This window comes from Python bivittatus, unplaced genomic scaffold, assembly GCF_059951505.1.
Source record: "Python bivittatus isolate LINGU-HERP-01145 unplaced genomic scaffold, Pbiv_v1 ctg000700_np1212, whole genome shotgun sequence".
NCBI classification, from domain to species: domain Eukaryota; kingdom Metazoa; phylum Chordata; class Lepidosauria; order Squamata; family Pythonidae; genus Python; species Python bivittatus.
This window is the reverse complement of record NW_028277098.1, coordinates 66,041,291-66,061,457: the sequence shown is the minus strand read 5'-3', so window position 1 is coordinate 66,061,457 and position 20,167 is coordinate 66,041,291. Positions and strand designations below refer to the sequence as shown.

The window sequence follows — 20,167 nt, the reverse complement described above, 5'->3', positions numbered from 1 at the left end:
GACCAGAAACTCAACTCCACAGGAAGACTAGAACTATACATCATCGAGATAACAGAATCTTGTAAGTCTGGTTGAGCTTTACTTCCCTTTCTTCTTCTATCCCAGTGAATTAGGGAGGCATCTGCCTAAGCTACTTCTGAATATTATCTTGCTTCCCTGAACTTGAAGAAAATTTCAGCCTTCTTTGCCCAGGTAACAGTTCTTCCTTATTTCTATCCAAGTCATGTCCCTTGTTCTCTGCAGCAGTAAAGCAGGAGATTTGAAGAAAGACTGATTTCTCAAAGGAACAAATCCTCTTCATCTTGTGTAGCCACAACAACAAAACCCTGAAATGATTCTGTTCACTTGTTCAGCCTCCCAAATAAGAGACTTTGGGAAGAATGCAACTTAGGAAAAGACAACAAAGGGGGAAAAAAAGGCATTACAAATGTGGTTTATAACATTCTGTCATTGCAGTCCCATTTTGGGTGTCAGGTTTTCAGATAGATAGAAAGGTCATTTCTCATAGTATGCAACTTTATTTAGTTGGTAGGAAGAGGATATATATATATATATATATATATATATATATAATGAAATATATTATATATATTCATTAAATATATAATGAAATATATTTGAGGAACAAAGTCTTCCAGCTTTTAACAGCATTTCCTAGCAAAATATGCCAAGAAACAAAAAGACGAAGTTTAAGCTCAGATGGTTATTATTATTTTTGGAGTGTTCATAGCTTTCATTGTGTTAAAGAAAATCCAGAATTATTCATACTTAGATGAAACCCACTCAGATGAGTAAGGTTTAAATTAGACTGGGTTTCCTGGGCTTAAATAGGTCTGTTCTACAACTCTGGAATGAATTCTAACTTGAAACTACAGTTATATCTATACCAGAAACCTGTAGACAGTATGATGGCAAAGATTCTGATGCTTTCTTTCATTACAGCAGTTGGCTACTGTTTACCACAACAACATCCTAAAATTTTCTGTCTGGCCTTCCTAACAAGCCTTTTGTCAGTTTAGGATCCCAAAAAGGAATATTTTTTTATTTGCTTATTAATTTGATTTCCACAGTGGAAAATGACCCAACTCATAATGACAAATATTTATGAGCTTGACTGTTCAGTAGTGAAGATAACTTCCCATTTTATGCAGTAAAAGGAATTATAACCTGGTGTTTTCAGAAGCAAACAGAGAAAGTAGAGAAAATATTTATGTACCATCCAGCAACACTGATGTATATCTGAGTTCTTTGTACTGTCTGTATTTGCTTTGCAAAATAATATGTAAGGGAGATGTAAAATGGAGAATATCAATGTGTCAAGTATGAAAAGTAAGTTTATGACAGGCTGGCTGTCCCATACAAAAGTTTTCCACTACAGAAATAAAAAATATCTTTAATATTGCTTTGTAAGAAAAAAAAACACACACTGATTTTCAAAGCAATAAGTTTAAAATCGTTTAGACAATTTACAAATGCACAGGACTTGATTTTTTTAGAGTTACAATTCAATATTGTTTTAAATGCCTGAGTAGATTTAAGATACACTACTTGATTTTAGAAATTTGAAGTTTTGTGTACATATACAGTAGTGTGCAAAAGTTTTAGGCAGGTGTGAAAAATGCTGTAAAGTAAGAATGCTTTCAAATATATATATATTGTAATTGTTTATGTTTATCAATTTACAAGATGCAAAGTGAGCGAACAGAAGAAAAACCCAAATCAAATTAATATTTGGTGTGACCACCCTTTGCTTTCACAACAGCATCAATTCTTCTAGGTACATTTGCACATGGTTTTTGAAGGAACTCGACAGGTAGGTTGTTCCAAACATTTTGGAAGACTAAGAACAGATCTCCTGTGGATGTAGGCTGCCTCAGATCCTTCTGTCTCTTCATGTAATCCCAGACAGACTCGATGATATTGAGATCAGGGCTTTGTGGGGGCCAAACCATCACTTCCAGGACTCCTTGTTCTTCTTTATGCTGAAGATAGTTCTTAATGACATTGGCTGTATGTTTGGGGTCATTGTCTTGCTGCAGAATAAATTTGGGGCCAATCACATGCCTCCCTGATGGTATGGCATGATGGATAAGTATCTGCCTGTATTTCTCAGCATTGAGGACACCATTGATCCTGACCAAATCTCCAACTCCATTTGCAGAAACGCAGGACCAAACTTGCAAGGAACCTCCACCATGCTTCACTGTTGCCTGCAGACACTCATCCTTGTACCGTTCTCCAGCCCTTCAGTGAACAAACTGCCTCCTGCTACAGCCACATCTTTCAAATTTGGACTCATCAGTCCAGAGCACCTGCTGCCATTTTTCTGCACCCCAGTTCCTATGTTTTCATGCATAGTTGAGTTGCTTAGCCTTGTTTCCACATTGGAGGTATGGCTTTTTGGCCTCAATTCTTCCATGAAGACCACTTCTGGCCAGACTTCTCTGGACAGTAGATGGGTGTACCTGGGTCCCACTGGTTTCCGCCAGTTCTGTGCTGATGGCACTGCTGGACATCTTCCAGTGTCAAAGGGAAGTAAACATGATGTGTCTTTCATCTGCTGCATTAAGTTTCCTTGGCCGATCATTGTGTCTACGGTCCTCAGCGTTGCCCATTTCTTTGTGCTTTTTCAAAAGAGCTTGAACAGCACATCTTGAAACCCCAGTCTGCTTTGAAATTTTTGCCTGGGAGAGACCTTGCTGATGCAGTATAACTCCCTTGTGTCTTGTTGCTGGGCTCAGTCTTGCCATGGTATATGACCTGTAACATGAAACTATCTTCCACAACCTCACCTTAATAGCAGAGTTTGGCTGTTCCTCACCCAGTTTTAAGCCTTCTACACAGCTGTTTCTGTTTCAGTTAATGACTGTGTTTCAACCTACATATGAAATTGATGATCATTAGTACCTGCTTGGTATAATTGGTTAATCATACATCTGACTCTAATCCTACAAGATCCCTGACTTTGTGCAAGTGTACAAAGTGTGCAAGTGTAAGAACTGATGCTGGTTTGAACCCAAAAGGTAGTCACACCAAATATTGATTTGATTTAGATTTTTCTTCTGTTTGCTCACTTTGCATTTTGTAAATTGCTAAACATAAACAATTACAATATATATATTTGAAAACATTCTTACTTTACAGCATTTTTTCACACCTAAAACTTTTGCACAGTACTGTATGTATGTATGTATACACACACACATGCACAGATATACATATATACATACACACATATTTATATCTATATCTTACTATCTTATCTAAATAGGAGAAAATCTTGGGTTCCAATAAATATTAAAGAATCAACAGTAATTGTCAGATGTTTTTCTTCAACTATATATTTTATTTTGCTTTGTTGCAAAATCATACTGTATGTATGCAATATATGAATTAAACATGTCCAGACAGCTGTCAAATTTCTATCTTGGGGAAAGGCTACTGAATATGCTTAACAAAATATAATTATCTAAAATTGTCTTTTATGAATTATCTAAAATTCAATTTAGTCAGCATCTAACAAACACTACCAACACCAGTACAGTACTAACCAGCAGCAGCAGCCTGGGGTACAGATCCAGTGACAATGTTTAATATCATTTAAAGATTTAGATGGAAACACAATTTTCAGGAGTAGGAAGTAGTGACTGTGGTTAATAAGGTGCAAATTATTGTTTTATATTGTGAATTTAGTATCTATGACTTAATTAATATCTTCTGTAAAATAATTAATAGAAAATGGACACAATCTATCCATGATAGAATCTTTGCTTTGGACTTCCAGCCTTAGCTAACCAGATCTTGACTATCCAGGTCAATACATGTAATTAGCATGTTAGTACAGGTATCAGGAGAACCAAACAGAAGGAGATTGAAAAGCAGAGAGGAAGAGTAAAAAATGCAGTTAAGGGAATGTACAGAATGAGGTTAGCCCACAATAGCCCACATAATGGAGAAAATGTATGAAGAGCAAAGAACAGTGGAAAATAAGATTTATAGACTTTTATTACACTTGGAACAATGAGGATATGATACTTGAAGATCCACTGTCCTTCATTCCATGGCAGAAAGGTCATTTTTAACTGTTTTAAGCTGTGAATCAGTGCTTTGCTTTGATTGCACTGTGCACAGAGCTAATAGTAATACACTTGTCCATTTTATCAGGTCACTGGAAACTCATTCTCAGCATCTGAGAAGTTGAACTGCAGTGGTAGTGCATGGAGATTAACAAAAAGGGTTAGCAATCCTAAGCAAGTTCTTCAACTGGGAGGAATAAATATACAATAATTCTTATAAAATGTTACAGAGATATTCATGATATTCTCTAGAGCAGTGTTTCTCCACCTTGGGAACTTTAAGATATGTGGACCTCAACTCTCAGAATTGCCCAGCAAGCAGGGAGTGGGAAAACATTGCTCTGGGGAATAGGAAGCAACAGTTTCTCCAAGGGATATTTATTTTATGTTAATAGCAAGCTATGTAGCATTTGTAAATACTCTACCTTATTTAAAGTCCTTAGATATACAGTACTGCATACGGAAACAAGCTGTAAAACACAGTCATCTGGATGTTATCCCATTTGTTATCCCTCCATCTCATTTCCTATTCATTCTACCCAATTCTTGTTCATATCTACTTGAAGCATAAATATGCAGAAGTAAACTAGAGTTTAAGTAACTAAAGACTTTCAAAAAATTGAGGACCTGAGTTTTGTTTTTGTTTTTTGCAAATACATACTTTGGAATTTCTCTCATACACTCTTTATTAACCTCATTTACATACAAAAGCCAGACTTAGTGATGCTTAGAGCTGACCCACTGAATCAATGAGACTAAAGTTCATGAAGTTCTGGATCAAGTTCCATTGGTTACAGGGGGAGTATTTTGTAGCTGTGTTTGCATATACCATTACCCAATAACTTTTAGCAATGTTTGTTCAATAAGCCATCGAAACCTGGTTCATATATCAGCTAAGCCGGAATGCAACAGAATCAACAAAAAACAACCTACGTAATTTAGCATAATGTTGCCAACATTTTGATACAGTTTCATTTTTTTTCCTTCTGGTTTTTACTTTTTTCAGCTCTTTTATCTGCACTTTTCGATTATACTTTTCGCTATAAAACTCATATTGCACTGAGGAGTGAATAAGAATTTGTAGCAATCCCTCTGTTCACAACTGAAGATAGTAGGAAATCATCAACCCACAGATCAGATGCACTGGCATCTGTTTCATGTTTCGTTCCTAAACAGTTTATGATAATTACAGCCACATTTAGACCACTTGGATCAACAAGCTAGTGCAAAGGAAACAAAAGCTTTCTGTAGCTTTTTTTTTCTACACAAAACTACAGGATACTGGCTCTGGTTAACCACTCTAATCCACAAGGCTGACTAACCATAGATACATCATAGACTAAAAACATTTGTGCTTGGAGGCATGAGTGAAGCAGGGTGACAGTAGAATAGACACGTTTTCTTAAGTGTTTGAAAGAACAAATTGTCCAATATCCTTGACAACCCTAGCTTTGCTTATATTAATAATGAAAGTCTGACAAATGTATTAAGCAGATTTGAACTGTGGGATTTTGCTGGCTTTACTGTATATGACCTTTCCAGGTAAAGGAGGTCGTTTCACTCAAAGCATTGTGTGCACAATTTATGTGTCTACTTATGCTCCTTTTTACTACCTGCTCTGACATACACTGTCCTCCTCAAGCCATAAAGGGATAGATTTGACAGAAGAAGATATTAGTAACTGGGTTGAAGCAATGTTTGCCACTATAGCAGCAATATTCCTCTAAGTGTAGACTAAAACTAAAACAAGTAAAACATCCATCTATCCTCATAACTCTGCCTGGGTTCACATAGTAAACCAGGTTAAAATGTTGTTGGTTAATGTTCAATGTGTGATGTGAACACAGCCATAGGGATGTCTAGTATAAATTTAAATGATAAATAAATAAATGGTTAGCCCAAAATCTATTCTGTATCTTCATAGTCTAACATGCAGTGAGAAACCAGCCATTTCAGACAGTGTATCCAGTTTGTGATAAATGTAGCAGAATTCTAGTTGTATTGTTTCTCACTGTAATTGGGAATGTAAAAGTATAATTTAGCCAAATATCTTATAGCCCAGAAGTAGATGCCACTATCTTCAGTCCCTCTTACTCCCAACCAATTGTGGGTAGATCCATTCAACTAGATCTTTAAGCATCTTTATTCAAAATGTCCTTTGATTGAAAGGGGTCTGTTCTTGAATAAGCATAAACAGAATGACAGCCTGTTTTGATCGGGCTCCAGTTAAGAACACAGGAGTAGGGTCAATGTACTTTCTATTTCATTGGATGGCAACTCTTATACTTTGTTTTGCACCCAGACTTAGGTAAATAAGAATTCTCCTTTTGCTCCTGTTGAGGGGAGAATCCTCAAATGCATCTCAAATGGATGTTTTTATTGCTGTAAATAAATAAATAAAGTTATTGTGGTAGCTGCTCCTAATCTAGGCTGGCCAATGATGGCAGTCATCTGCTGGTACTCTCTAAGCACTTGCACTCACATCTGGCCTGAGTTTAACTCATGGGAAGTGACTTAATAGACTGAGAAAAAAGCTATACTACTGAAAACAGGACCAGACCTTGGTGCCATCAGAGCTGGTACCTCTCTGAAAGCTACTATCTCAATTCTTATCACTGCCAAAAAAGAAATGGAATGGAATGGAAAGGAAAGGAAAGGAAAGGAAAGGAAAGGAAAGGAAAGGAAAGGAAAGGAAAGGAAAGGAAAGGAAAGGAAAGGGCAGAAGCAAAAGAAGCATTGGGAACAGATGAGACAACATGATCCCTCCACATCTCCTTGGGATACTAACAGCCAGCTGTATAGATGGGCTATGGTGCCTAGTGCTTCTCCTCAAGCTTATGGTGGAGCTTCCAGCCCCACAGCACCTGTGTGGGCGTGCCTGCTGGACACTACAAAATAGTTGGAGAGAACTCCCAGCTGTCACAACTCACCCTTAGGCCTTCTCTGTCAGCGTTCAGATCTGTGTATTAGATAAGGAAGTGAATTCAGATTGCATTAGCTCAAAATGTGAACCACACCAAATCTTTGATTTAGTTTTGACTATTTTAGAATGAATACTAAAATATCAGACAGATCAAGTAGTTGACATCTTTTTAAATTAGAATGCCAATTGTTCCTGATATTTATTTTATTTATTTGTTGGATGTATTTTTTGCCTTTCAAACTAGAGCTCAAGGCACTATACATACCCCTCCTTTCTGTTTTTTCCCATAAGAACAACCCTGTGAGGTAAGTTGGGCTGAGAGAGAGAGAGAGTGCTCTGCCCAAAGTCACCCAGGGAGCTTCTGTGGCTGAGGATGGACCAAAACCTGGGTCTTCCTAGTGCTACTCCAGCACCTTAATCAATATGCCACACTGACGCTTCCCAAGAAACCACCAACATTTCAGAAATGTGTTCTGATTAGAGTTGTAAGTAACTGCTGAATTACAGTAGAGTTGAGGTATTAAAAAAAAAAAACATTTTGAGTCATTCTTTAGACATTTGGATTGTTTATAAAAAGAAATTTTGGAGGAAATATTAAGTCATACAGTGAATGGAATGCTTTTAAAAGTGCATTATGATCAAATGAGAGTTGGCAGAAAGAGCTAATTGATGGGATGCTCAGACCCCTGGTTGGCTTCAGGGAGGAGAGAAATGACATTTATGATACAATATTGAAGTCACTTAAATGCCAAGAGAGAATTAAAGTGGATGCAAAGGGTGAAGGAGAATCTTTTGACCGTTCAGCTATGTAATCATAATCAAGAGACCAACTGCAGAGCCAATGGAGTATTTTTTTAAAACAAAATGATTGTGTTGATGAGCGAGAGAATTCAGAAATAAAACAATTCTGGGGGAGAAAAATTAATCTCCCAACCACACATGCTTAACAGCTGCCACAGTTATTCTTAAAGGAAGCATAAGGGTGAGGAACCTAATAATCATGGATAGTAATATGCTGGGAAACAGTATTAATAAAGAGAAAGAAAAGCATCTTACGATATCTTAAAGACTAATATGTTTACTCTTGCATAAGCTGCCATGGATCACAATATATTTCATCAAATGCATCAGAAGTACACAGTGGTTGTGCAATAATAAATATGTTCATTTTAAGACTCTATTTCATTTGCTGCAGGAGACTAACACAGGTAGAAGAGAGGGGAATGGTGACAGGGTGTGGTTGATTGTAGCATGAAGCACAGTGCTCCTTCTTTCATCCTCCACAAGTTGTTGCCTTCTTACACTTTTGGACTAGATCAATTGTAATTGCCATCATGGCTGAATACTGGCCAGGCTGCTAAGGTCTAACACTAATTGGAGACTAGCAAGATCTGGAAAGCTACTGGTCCTCTACCTTTCCTTTAGAGTCTTTGTTGCCCCATCTACCTTTTCCCATGAGACCAATGGTATCTCACATCCTGCAAATTGGTCACCATACTCTGTGTGAGCACCATCTGAGGTGAAGACATATTTGAGTTGAAGAAAAATCTGTGAAGAAGAATCTTCCCCCAAGGGTCCAAAGTTCTTTTACTCTTGCAAAGTTTTGAAGAGAAAATGAAAAATGTACTTCTGGTTTCAGAATGAATATTATGGCCCAATGAGTCTGCTGTTGGTTCTGTCATGCTTTTTGGTTGTTTTAATTGGTTTGTGTAGCAACTTCTGCTTTTTAGGTGCTTCTGAAAGTGGCCTGGAGCTTTGGAAAGGCTTGGAAGGAAATGCTTTGAATAATAAAGATAAAAAGGAATAACAAATACTTACGATCCAAGTGCTTCCATGAAAATGAATGTTTTTCTGATGTTGGTAGTGGGTTTCTTCCAGGAACTGCCCTCATCCTCTTGTTTGCAGCCCATCTTCTCCAGAGTTGAAGGTGAAACTTCTGATAGGATATAATAATGGTTGAAGAAGAATATTCTAAACAATTATTAATGGTAACCCCTTAATAAATTATCATGTTTTTCTGTGGCAGATTTCTGGCATCTTCAGCAGATTTTAATATAACCTGTAGGCTAGCAGAAAAGAATCTGCTGGATCTCTAAGAAATTGTGGATTTCTAAGTGTTGTGATGCCTCTCTAATAATTGTGTACCACTGGCTACCCCATTTCTGATAATTTCTACAATTTGATCTCCTAGTTACAATCTGGACTCTGTAGTTCTTCTGTAAACTACATACCTGAGTAGAGATAAACCAAATTTGCTGTGATCTCTCCCTGTTAAAGACTCCTGTTCTTCTTTGAGGGCCTGAACTACATGAGGGCCTGAACAACTCTCCTTGTGATAAGGGCAGCATTTCCTAACACTTGGTAAGACTCAGCTGTAATCCCCAGGAGCATTCTCAGCAGTGTGAAGATTTAAATTATAAAAAGAAGGCTTGTCATCTGAGTTTCTAACTCTTATTGAGAGTTAGAAATGTCCCTCTGGAATATTCTGTATAGTGGAAAGTGAAAATTTAGATCTGATGATTCAGACTTTAGAGAACACAGTCTTGATTTGCAAGTTTCAAAATAGGATTATTTTAGAATGATGATAAAATAATTTCTAGCATTATTCTAGATGGCTGGTTCTTGTTATTCGTTGTGACAAAGAATATAGGACTGACATCATAAAAGACATTCAACTGATGGACTTAGCATCTTAGAGTCTGCACAACTACATTAGTAAAGCTACTTTGGAAATCACATAGAGAATCTAAATTCCATTCCTTTTCCCTTTCAATAGCAGTAAAATGTGCCATAATAATTAGGCTGCTATTTTTATTAGGATTGACCCACATTTTACACCAAATGTAAGGGATATTAGATGCTAACACGCTCATTAGGCAGTAATGATTTTAGTTTATAGTTGCCTCTAAAAATTGCGGAATCTTATTGCTCATCTAAGTTAATAGTCTACCACTAGAATTCAGAGCTAAGACATACAGAAACAGACTGATTATATAATTGCAAATTGAATAGAATGTATAGACCTGATTCATTCCGAGAAAAGAATGGGCAAGGCCAGACAATAACTTCACAGAATAAACCTTTCTTGAAACAGTAATTAAATTAAACTATTTTAATATACACGCTCAAATAGGAGGCTTAGGGCAAAACTACATGATAATTAAAACATATTTTGTGCTACCTATTTCTCTTTTTGACTTTTCTGGATTTAATGCATTATGGGGGGAGGGGAGGGGAGGGGAGGGGAGGGGAGGAAACCTCTTATATGGGTGCAAGAAGAAATCATTTCCCAGAAGTAACTTGTTTACAGAAAATTCCTTCTTTACATCAGCTTCTTTTTAAAATAAATGTTTAATGACAGTGGAGTTTTTTTTTTTTTTTTAAATACAGCTGCATGTGCTTTTTTCTAAAGAAAAGTGCTAAGTGGGCAAGAGGGTGGAATAGCCTTTTGTTTCCTTGTATATGGTGGTCCCAGTCCAGAATGTTGTTCAGTCGTTAATTCGTGTCCGACTCTTCGTGACCCCATGAACCATATCACGCCAGGCCTTCCTGTCCTTCACTGCCTCCCTGAGTTTGCTCAGTTTCATGCTCATTGCTTTAGTGATGCTATCTAACCATCTCATCCTATGCCGTCCTCTTCTCCTTTTGCCTTCAATCTTTCCCAGCATCAGGGTCTTTTCCAAGGAGTCCTCTCTTCGCATTAGGTGACCAAAGTATCTGAGCTTGAGCTTCATTATCAATCCTTCCAATGAGCAATCAAGGTAGATTTCCTTTAAGATTGACTGGTTTGACCGCCTAGCACTCCAGGGGACTCTCAAGAGTCTTCTCCAGCACCACAGTTCAAAGGCATCAATTCTTCGGCGCTCAGCCTTCTTTATGGTCCAGCTCTCACAGCCATACATTACTACTGGAAAAACCATAGCTTTGACTATGCGGATCGTTGTCAGCAAGGTGATGTCTCTGCTTTTTAAAATGCTATCTAGATTTGCCATATCTTTCCTCCCAAGGAGCAAGCGTCTTTTAATTTCATGGCTGCAGTCTACGGTGATCTTGGAGCCCAAATAAATAAAGTCTGTGACTGCTTCCATTTCTACCCCTTCTATTTGCCAGGAATTGATGGGTCCAGATGCCATGATCTTGGGTTTTTTTAATGTTGAGTTTCAAGCCAGCTTTCGCACTCTCCTCTTTCACCCTCATCAAGAGGCTCTTTAGTTCTTCTTCACTTTCTGCCATTAGGGTGGTATCGTCTGCATATCTGAGGTTGTTGATGATTCTCCCTGCAATCTTAATTCCGGCTTGTGATTCTTCCAGCCTGGCATTTCTCATGATGTACTCTGCATATAGGTTAAATAAGCAGGGTGACAGTATGCAGCCTTGTCGTACTCCTTTCCCTATTTTGAACCAATCGGTTGTTCCACGACTGGTTCTAACTGTTGCTTCTTGGTCCGCATACCGATTTCTCAGGAGACAGGTAAGGTGGTCTGGTACCTCCATCTCTTTAAGAATTTGCCACAGTTTGTTGTGATCCACACAATCAAAGGCTTTTGCATAGTCAATGAAGCAGAAGTAGATGTTTTTCTGGAACTCTCGTGCTTTCTCCATGATCCAGCGAATGTTGGCAATTTGATCTCTAGTTCCTCTGCGTCTTCGAAACCCAGCTTATACATCCGGTAGTTCTCGGTTCACGTACTGCTGAAGCCTAGCTTGTAGGATTTTGAGCATAACCTTGCTAGCATGTGAAATGAGTGCAATTGTGCAATAGTTTGAGCATTCTTTGGCATTGCCCTTCTTTGGAATTGGAATGTAAACTGACCTTTTCCAATCCCATGGCCACTGTTGCGTTTTCCAAACTTGGTGGCATATTGAGTTCAGCACTTTAACAGCATCATCTTTTAGTATTTTAAATAACTCAGCTGGAATACTATCATCTCCACTAGCTTTGTTGTCAGTAATGCTTCCTAAGGCCCACTTGACTTCACTCTCTAGGATGTCTGGCTCAAGGTCAGAGACCACACCAGCATGGACATCAGGGACATTAAGATCTTTCTTGTGTAGTTCTTCTGTGTATTGTTGTCACCTCTTCTTAATCTCTTCTGCTTCTGTTAGGTCCCTGCCTTTTTTGTCTTTCATCATGCCCATCTTTGCACTAAACGTTCCTTTCATATCTCCAATTTTCTTGAAGAGATCTCTAGTCTTCCCCATTCTATTGTTTTCCTCGATTTTTTTGCATTGTTCATTTAAGAAGGCCTTCTTATCCCTCTTTGCTATTCTCTGGAAATCTGCATGCAGTTGCTCATATCTTTCCCTTTCACCCTTGCTTTTCGCATTCCTTCTTTCCACAGCTATTTGTAAAACCTCATCAGACAGCCATTTTGCTTTCTTGCATTTCTTTTTCTTTGGGATGGTTTTAGTTGCTGCCTCCTGTACAATGTTACGGACCTCCGTCCACAGTTCTTCAGGCACCCTGTCTACCAAATCTAATCTCCTAAATCTATTGATCACCTTCACTGTGTACTCACAAGGAATATGATCTAAGTCATACCTGAGTGGTCTAGTAGTTTTCCCTATGTTCTTCAATTGAAGCCTAAATTTTGCAGTAAGAAGCTCATGATCTGAGCCACAGTCAGCTCCTGGTCTTGTTTTTGCTGTCTGTATAGAGCTTCTCCACCTTTGGCTGCAAAGTATGTAATCAATCTGGTTTCGGTATTGACCATCTGGTGATGTCCATGTGTAGAGTCGTCTCTTGTGTTGTTGGAAAAGAGTGTTTGCTATGACTAGCTTGTTCTCTTGACAGAACTCTATTAGCCTTTGCCCTGCTTCATTTTGTACTCCAAGGCCAAACTTGCCTGTTATTCCAATTACTCCTTGACTTCCTACTTTAGCATTCCAATCCCCTATGATGAAAAGGACATCTTTTTTTGGTGCTAGTTCTAGAAGGTGTTGTAGGTCTTCACAGAACCGGTCAACTTCAGCTTCTTCAGCATCAGTGGTTGGGGCATAGACTTGGATTACTGTGATGTTGAATGGTTTGCCTTGGATACGCACTGAGAACATTCTGTCGTTTTTGAGGTTGTACCCCATTACTGCCTTTCCCACTCTCTTATTGACTATGAGTGTTACTCCATTTCTTCTAAGGGTTTCTTGCCCACAGTAGTAGATATAATGGTCACCTGAATTAAATTCACCCATTCCTGTCCATTTTAATTCGCTGAATCCCAAGATGTCAGTGTTCAATCTTGTCATCTCATGTTTGACCACATCCAGCTTGCCTTGGTTCATAGATCTTACATTCCAGGAACCTATACAATATTGTTCTTTACAGCATCGGACCTTCTTTTCGCTTCCAAATACATCCACAGCTGAATGTCCTTTTGGCTTTGGCCCAGCCTCTTCACTCTTTCTGGAGCTACTTGGAAATGCCCTCCGCTCTTCCCCAGTAGCAAATCTGACACCTTCCAACCTGACGGGCTCATCTTCCGGAGTCATATCTTTTAGCTTTTTGACATTGTCCATGGGGTTTTCTTGGCAAGGATACTGGAGTGGGTTGCCATTTCCTTCTCCAGTGGACCACATTTTGTTAGAACTCTCTGTCATGACCTGTCCATCTTGGGTGGCCCTGCACGGTATAGCTCATGGCTTCACTGAGTTACGCAAGCCTCTTCGCCACAACAAGGCAGTGATCCATGAAGGGGAGTCCAGAATGAGCTGTCATCTATTTGCACTAGAGCAAATAGAAAATGCAAGGAGAGTTACACCAGGCCTGATTTTTATAAGCAGGCTAACTGATCTGCTTATAAATCCTAATGCTTGAGTAATCAGAAAGAAAGATAGACCCAGGTGTTACTTTAATATGAACTGAATGGAAGTTATACCTACAGCATCAAAACATTCATTTTCTTGGGACTGTTTGCAAGAATAGGATAATTGGGATTTTTTAGTACCTAGGCTTAGATGTTACTATGCATCTTAAACAGCAATGAAACATTAAGATTTTTGATTGATAAAATTTCCATCCAATTTTTTTAAAAATAGGTGCTATTTAAGAATGAATTTCACAGGTTATCCCAGATAACCTGTTCTTTGGATGATATTCTCAATATAAAACCAGTGCTGTCTTCATTAAATATCACCAGAATAGTGTCTGAAGGTGAACTGTCAAAGGAGAAGATGCTTGATGCATCCTTTGAGAGGAAAAGACAAAGGAAACCTGGCACCAGCCAACAGGCAGAGTTTAACCTGCTTCACGGGTCAGCAGGGTGGCAGGCACATTCAGGACAAAACTAGAGATTAGGCCCTGACTTTCTGGGTTTACTAAGAGCTTACTTCCAAGCTGGAAAGTATAGGATTACAACATTAAGGGCCTACAAGAAATTCACACATAGCCCATAGAAGGAAGGGGCTACACAATGCTGTACTGTTTATGTACGCTTGGAGACTGGCATTTTGTGGTAATCTATATTAAATAAATCAGTAAATAGACCAGCAGAAATATGAGTAGCAAGGAACAAGGTTGACTCTGTTAGCTGCTACCTTTGCCTTCTTAGCAGAGTATACTTGTTTTGAGGAACCTGGGTTTACAGTTGCTGTCTTGATCACTGAGAATGAGATAAAAATCAAATGAAAACAACAGATACTGTTTCCCCAAACTAAGGCATATCAAGATGTTGACTTATTTTAATCATACAGTTCAGAGAAACGTAACATTGTCCCACCACCATTAGCTGTAGATCTTTCAGGAAGCTTTTTAGCTAGTACTAAACTGAATCCAGACCTTCTCAGTAACTCCGCTTATCTCCTTGTCTCCATCTGCCTTTACACAGGGAGCAGCCCCTTATGGGATAAGCTGCAAATGTATCAGGAGTTTTTTCAGCTGTACTTAGCAATAATTTGTGCAGTTAAAGAGATTTCTGAAAGCATTTCTAAACAGAAGCCCTGGAAATGTCCTGTTGTAAGCAACCACACTGAATTGTAGGATGGGAAAGGGTGCAAAGCCCAACGTTGTTCAAAGGCTGAAACACCATTCCTCCTCCTCCTCTTCCTCTCCCAGGATTAACAAAAGCTTTCAAACACTTGACTGCATTTGCCAATGACCAAATGGAATCTTTTGTTAAAAAAGGAACATTCTGAACAAAGAGAATCACTACTGCAAAGGAAAAAAAAGAGGAAGAAAAAAACATTTTTGTGACAGGTAGTTAAGGCTTTCATTTCCCACTGAAACAGTATTTGCCACCTATAATGACCAGGGTTACACAATTTTCGAGTGCCCCAGAATCAGACATCAAAGATTAGTTCAAGCATGGTGAAAGAGAAATTGACTCAGCTGCTAAAGGATGACAGTTTCAGTCTATAAACCCTTTAAAAGCTAATATGTAAGCTAACCTTTTTATCAGTTTGAAACTGTGCATGGTCCCTAGTCAACTGATAGATTCCAAATCTTGATAAGAATTGGCTTTCTTCATATATTTTATATATTTCTCTAGATAAACACATTTAGCAGAGCTTAAGAATGCAGAAAAGGAAAAGCTTTATTGCCAATATTTGAGAGTACCCGTTCCATTCTGCATTTTTGTCTTGATTTATCTAGCAAAGCAGCCTTCTTCAACCTGGTGTCCTGCAATTGGACTGCAATTACTATTATTCCTAATAAGTGTGGCTACGATCTGGGCATGGTAATTGTAATAACACTTTTAATTAGCAGCAGGTTGGAGAAAGCTGCGTGAAAGTATATTAGAATCACCCTATAATTCAGAGTTACTCAACCTTTGAAGGCTAGGAGTACATTTGGAGTTCTGGGATCATGTAGTAGGCACACTCACAAAATGGCTGCCAAGAAAGAGAAATCATTTTGTGAATAAGCCAGTATAGTGGGCATGGCCAGTCACAAAATATCCATCTACCAGAAGGCACACCAACCTCTGCCATGCCAATGGGATTTTTGTGAGGCCTAGGCACATTGCTGCAAATACATATGATACCAAAGGCTGTTGCTGTGACACACATACACACACACACACACAAACAGGCACAGCTTTGATCACATTATCATGGCTTCCATATTAACTTTTTTGTCCATACCCTTTGAACATATCTGTCTCTGACCATTTTGAGCCCGTTCTGGCTTCAAGGCTATGACATTGCCTTGAAGGCCAGTTCAAGTTGCATTACTGGATGTAGCAGCAATTACAGTGTTGGCTTCATCCCAGTATGTAACCTTATACTTCCAAGATGCATTAGTTTATAGCGCTGCGCAGGCAAAAAGATGCTTCAGATTGCATTAGAACCTGTCTGCAACTCTTTAGAGCAGCTGCTTCTTTTCCCAGGATCATGCTGCAGCTGACATTGGGAAGAGATGCAGCTGATTGAAGGAGTTGAAGGCAGCTGCCAAGGGCAGCCTCGAAGTGGGTACAATTTGTTAGGCTTTGTCAATCTTTCTAACTTTGAGAGAAGTCAGGTGGTGGTAGAGAGTGGGAAGAAAGGAAACAGAAGCAGGAATGTAAAGGGGGGGCAACACATTTTATGCCAGTATAGTTTTCTGCCAATGTAAGCATGGGTGGATAGCATTATAATTTGGTAGCAGGGAAAGAGCTTTTCCTGATCAGATTAATGATAAAGCATAATATAGTGAGAAGTCCTATATTCTCTAGCTGCCTCTCTGTGGAAGAGTTCTGGCCATACTTCTGGTGACCTCTGTGTGTCTGGTCAAAACATTGCACATACATGTGAGGTAGTAGATGAACTAACTACAGTGATAGACTGTATTGGTGGGAATATAGCTTTTGAATTCTCTCTTAACTGTCAACCCTAGCAGAGATTAGGAGACAACAGAAAGAATTCTAGTCTATTCTGTCCTTGCATGTTAACTTTCTCCTTACAGAGATTATTTTTTTAATTTTAAAAATTGAAGGGGCATTCAAATGTAAAATCCTGCCGGAAGTGTTTGTCTTTCCTACTACTTTTTTCTCTCTTCATTCTGTTTTATGTGGACACAGGATGGCCATTTATATATTGCCAAAAAAGAGAAAATGTATCACTAAAACAGAATGAGGACCCATTCACATTTAATGGGTATATGCTAATAATATTTGGATATAAGTACGTGTTTAAAATAATTATTCTAATTTAAATAGAAACATTAGAGTCTTTTCTTCTCTTACAGCTGAGATTAGTCAAAGCCCTGGTTTCAGATGAGTTTCCGATCCTGGCTTATTTGGAGCTGTAAACCTTAAACAGTTTCCTGCACTGGATGTAATGGGAAGTTGTGCCAAATTGTGACTTCTTGGCCTGTTCAGTTATTCCCATTAAAAACAAGAGTTACGTGAAAGTCAGGAGTCTGGTTTGCTACAATAGCAACACACAGGCGCCAACCAGTTCTTACTTTGGGAAACAAATGGCTTTTAGTCTGTTTTGACATGTTGGCAGGAGAACGAGATGTTGGATTTTGAAGGTATTTCAGTAGCTTGTTTACTAAAGTTTGTTCATTAAAGGTAGTGGTATTTGCAATAAAGACATTTTCTGAGATCTGTATACTTGAACTAGTACTGGTATGGGTAAAGCCTGACATCCTAGTCTAAATACAAATTTCTGCCATTTATTTCATAGTCAGCATGTGGGTGAGTGTCCACTTTAGAAAGTCTAAGATAATTTGATGGGCTGAACATTAAGTTCATGAAGAGCCCATTTTAGAGAAAAGCTGCTAACCCAGCTAATGTTGGCAGCTACTAGAAAGTGTCTGTTTCAGAACTGTTTATTTCATTTGTATTTATTTTAGAAATATATCTGGAATGATGAAGTCTGTCGGCAATATACAGAGCAAGCATAGTTAGGAAAACATTGGCCCCAGTCTAGGGTACTCTATCTGGGCTACAGAAATCCAGATGACCATTAGGTGGAAGCAAAGGGAACTGATCACTCTTACATCTTTGTTGCCTTTTAGTGGACTTTTTGCAGCCCAGTTAGGGTAGCCCTAGGCCAGCCAGCATGTGGTCTGTTGGCACATGGGAGTTAAATAAGGCTAAGCTCTAAGAGTTACTATGATTAAGCTCCTGAAATGAACAGCAAAAAGATGAGCAACCAAGAAGCTAACGTGATCATCATGAAATAAGGAAGCTGTGAATGAAGTAGATTGTACAGAACTGTAATTACTGGTCTAGTTAGCAGTGTAGTATTTGAGGTTTTGGTATCTCTATGAATCTTAAAAACGTGGAATTAACATGTGACAGAATATATAGGAAGGCATTTAGGAGAAAGCACAGTTTCCATTTCACCTTTTTTTTTGTCAACCATTTTGCAAATATGCGCTATATTCATTTACATGGCTCAATGTGTTAGGCTTTTTGGGTAAAATCAGAAAACAATTTTAAGCATATGATATGATAGATGTATTGAACCCATCCACATTTTTTCTACTTCACTGTTGTTTGGCTTGCAAAGTACTAAAAGAAACTAAAAATAATGAGAAAATGAGGAACCCATTTTAGAAAAAATAAAATCAGAGGTAAATCATAGAGCAGGATCTTTGCGCAGTGGAAGAAATGCTGCTTTCTCTCCCACTGAAAGCCTGAACAGGCATCTGGGTATAAATATCCTGGACTACTTTACAAGACTATTGTTTACTAGGTGATAAAGAGAACCAGCTGCTTAAAAGCCTGAAGGATAGATACAAGAGAGAGAGAGAGAGAGGAGACTTGTAAAATATTGCTGCAAGTCCTATGTGTCAATCCAAGAACAGACAACCAATTGTGTACTTCATAGCCCTAATAAATCAAATGCACATAAAGTGGTACAGAAGAATTTACCAAACTTTATTCTAAAACAAATGATCCCTAGAGAATTGTATAGAAGTAAAAAGCACAAGACATTAATGTATTTCACTACTTATCAAGAATACATGGGACGCTCAAACTGTTCTCTCTTTCTGGATCTCAATCTGGATGGATATATTTTGCATAAAGAGATGACAAAATAGAACCTTAACGTGAGGAGTATTCCAGCTTCCACCTCTCCCAGCCAAAGTAGTATAATTGAACTTGCTTTATTTTGTTTGATACAGAGAATAATGTGTCATCCATTACAGTCTAATAACACAGATAAATATTTCACTAACAAAAATTGTTCAGCGCTCGCATCCTATGGCACATGCAGTAAAGAGACGGCTACTGAAGGATATATTAATAAAACTGCAGAAATATAGGAATTAACTCAGGGACAAAGTTGAAATGGGAAGAAAAGCAAAATAATACTTCTGGTGTTTTCTCCTCCCCCCTTTTGTGATTCTAAATATATAACCTGAAAGAGATGGTGGAGGTAAAGCAAACCATTTGCTTTATAAAACATTATAATTCATCTAACACTCAATACATCATTAACAAAGCTCTTTGTTCTGTCATCCTAATCTCTAAGAAAACTGCAGTCTCTAATATATCCCCACTGATTACATGCTAGAAAGAAAACTATGATCCGTATAGTAAACATCAGACCACGTTATTGATCCCAAAGGAATGCATTTGCTTGAGGTCATTGAAAAGGCAACTCAAAATCACTTCTAATATTAATGGTCAAATTGTTACAGGCATTCACAAAGAATTGTTAGCCCTGTGATCCCCTTCATTCTACACTTTATTTAATCAGAAGCAAAGGACAGAGAAAAGTATTATGCTGGGATACAAAATCGTAAAGCAGCTTGTTCATGACGAAAACAGCAAATCTTCTCAGAAACAGACTGAACAGGGTGAACATCATAGTTTTGACAAAACAGACACCGAATAATAAATGGTTGTCAAGGAAATAGGATTGACTTACCCCGAGACCAAAAATGAAGCAACTTCTGTTCTCTGACTTGCCTGTTCAGCTCCTACAGGTCTGCGGGGATTAATGCTAACAATAAGCCAAGAGTAAAGGGGAGGGAAGCAGGAGGCTCTGTTCATGAGATCACAGCTAAGCAAGCTCTTAAAGGGAGGTGAATTAGCACTAGCATGCACTTCTTGGTGGGTGTCTCTGAAACAATAATGGAAATGGCATTTTATACTTGTCATTAGCACACTCCAAGCCACATAGCAACAGTCATTAATTTATATTTCTGCATCCTAGGAAACTGATTTAGTGGGCTCCTGGAATGGCATAATGCCCAACTCTCAAACGAAGCTCATTATTTTGCTAAACTCTTTTTATG

At 38.3% G+C, this 20,167-nt stretch overlaps 1 protein-coding gene across 1 annotated transcript in view; it reads right to left on the bottom strand.

Annotated features, from left to right (window-relative positions):
* Positions 1–19,866, bottom strand: part of CAMK1G (calcium/calmodulin dependent protein kinase IG) — a 39,407-nt gene extending 19,541 nt beyond the window's left edge. The window contains exons 1-2 of the mRNA XM_007441725.3: positions 19,798–19,866; positions 8,818–8,935 (exon numbers count right to left, since the gene is read on the bottom strand). Of these exons, the coding sequence (XP_007441787.1) occupies positions 8,818–8,909 (92 nt within the window). The 5' untranslated portion in view covers positions 8,910–8,935; positions 19,798–19,866. The remainder of the gene's footprint in view (positions 1–8,817; positions 8,936–19,797) is intronic.
* Between the last annotated feature and the right edge of the window lie 301 nt (positions 19,867–20,167).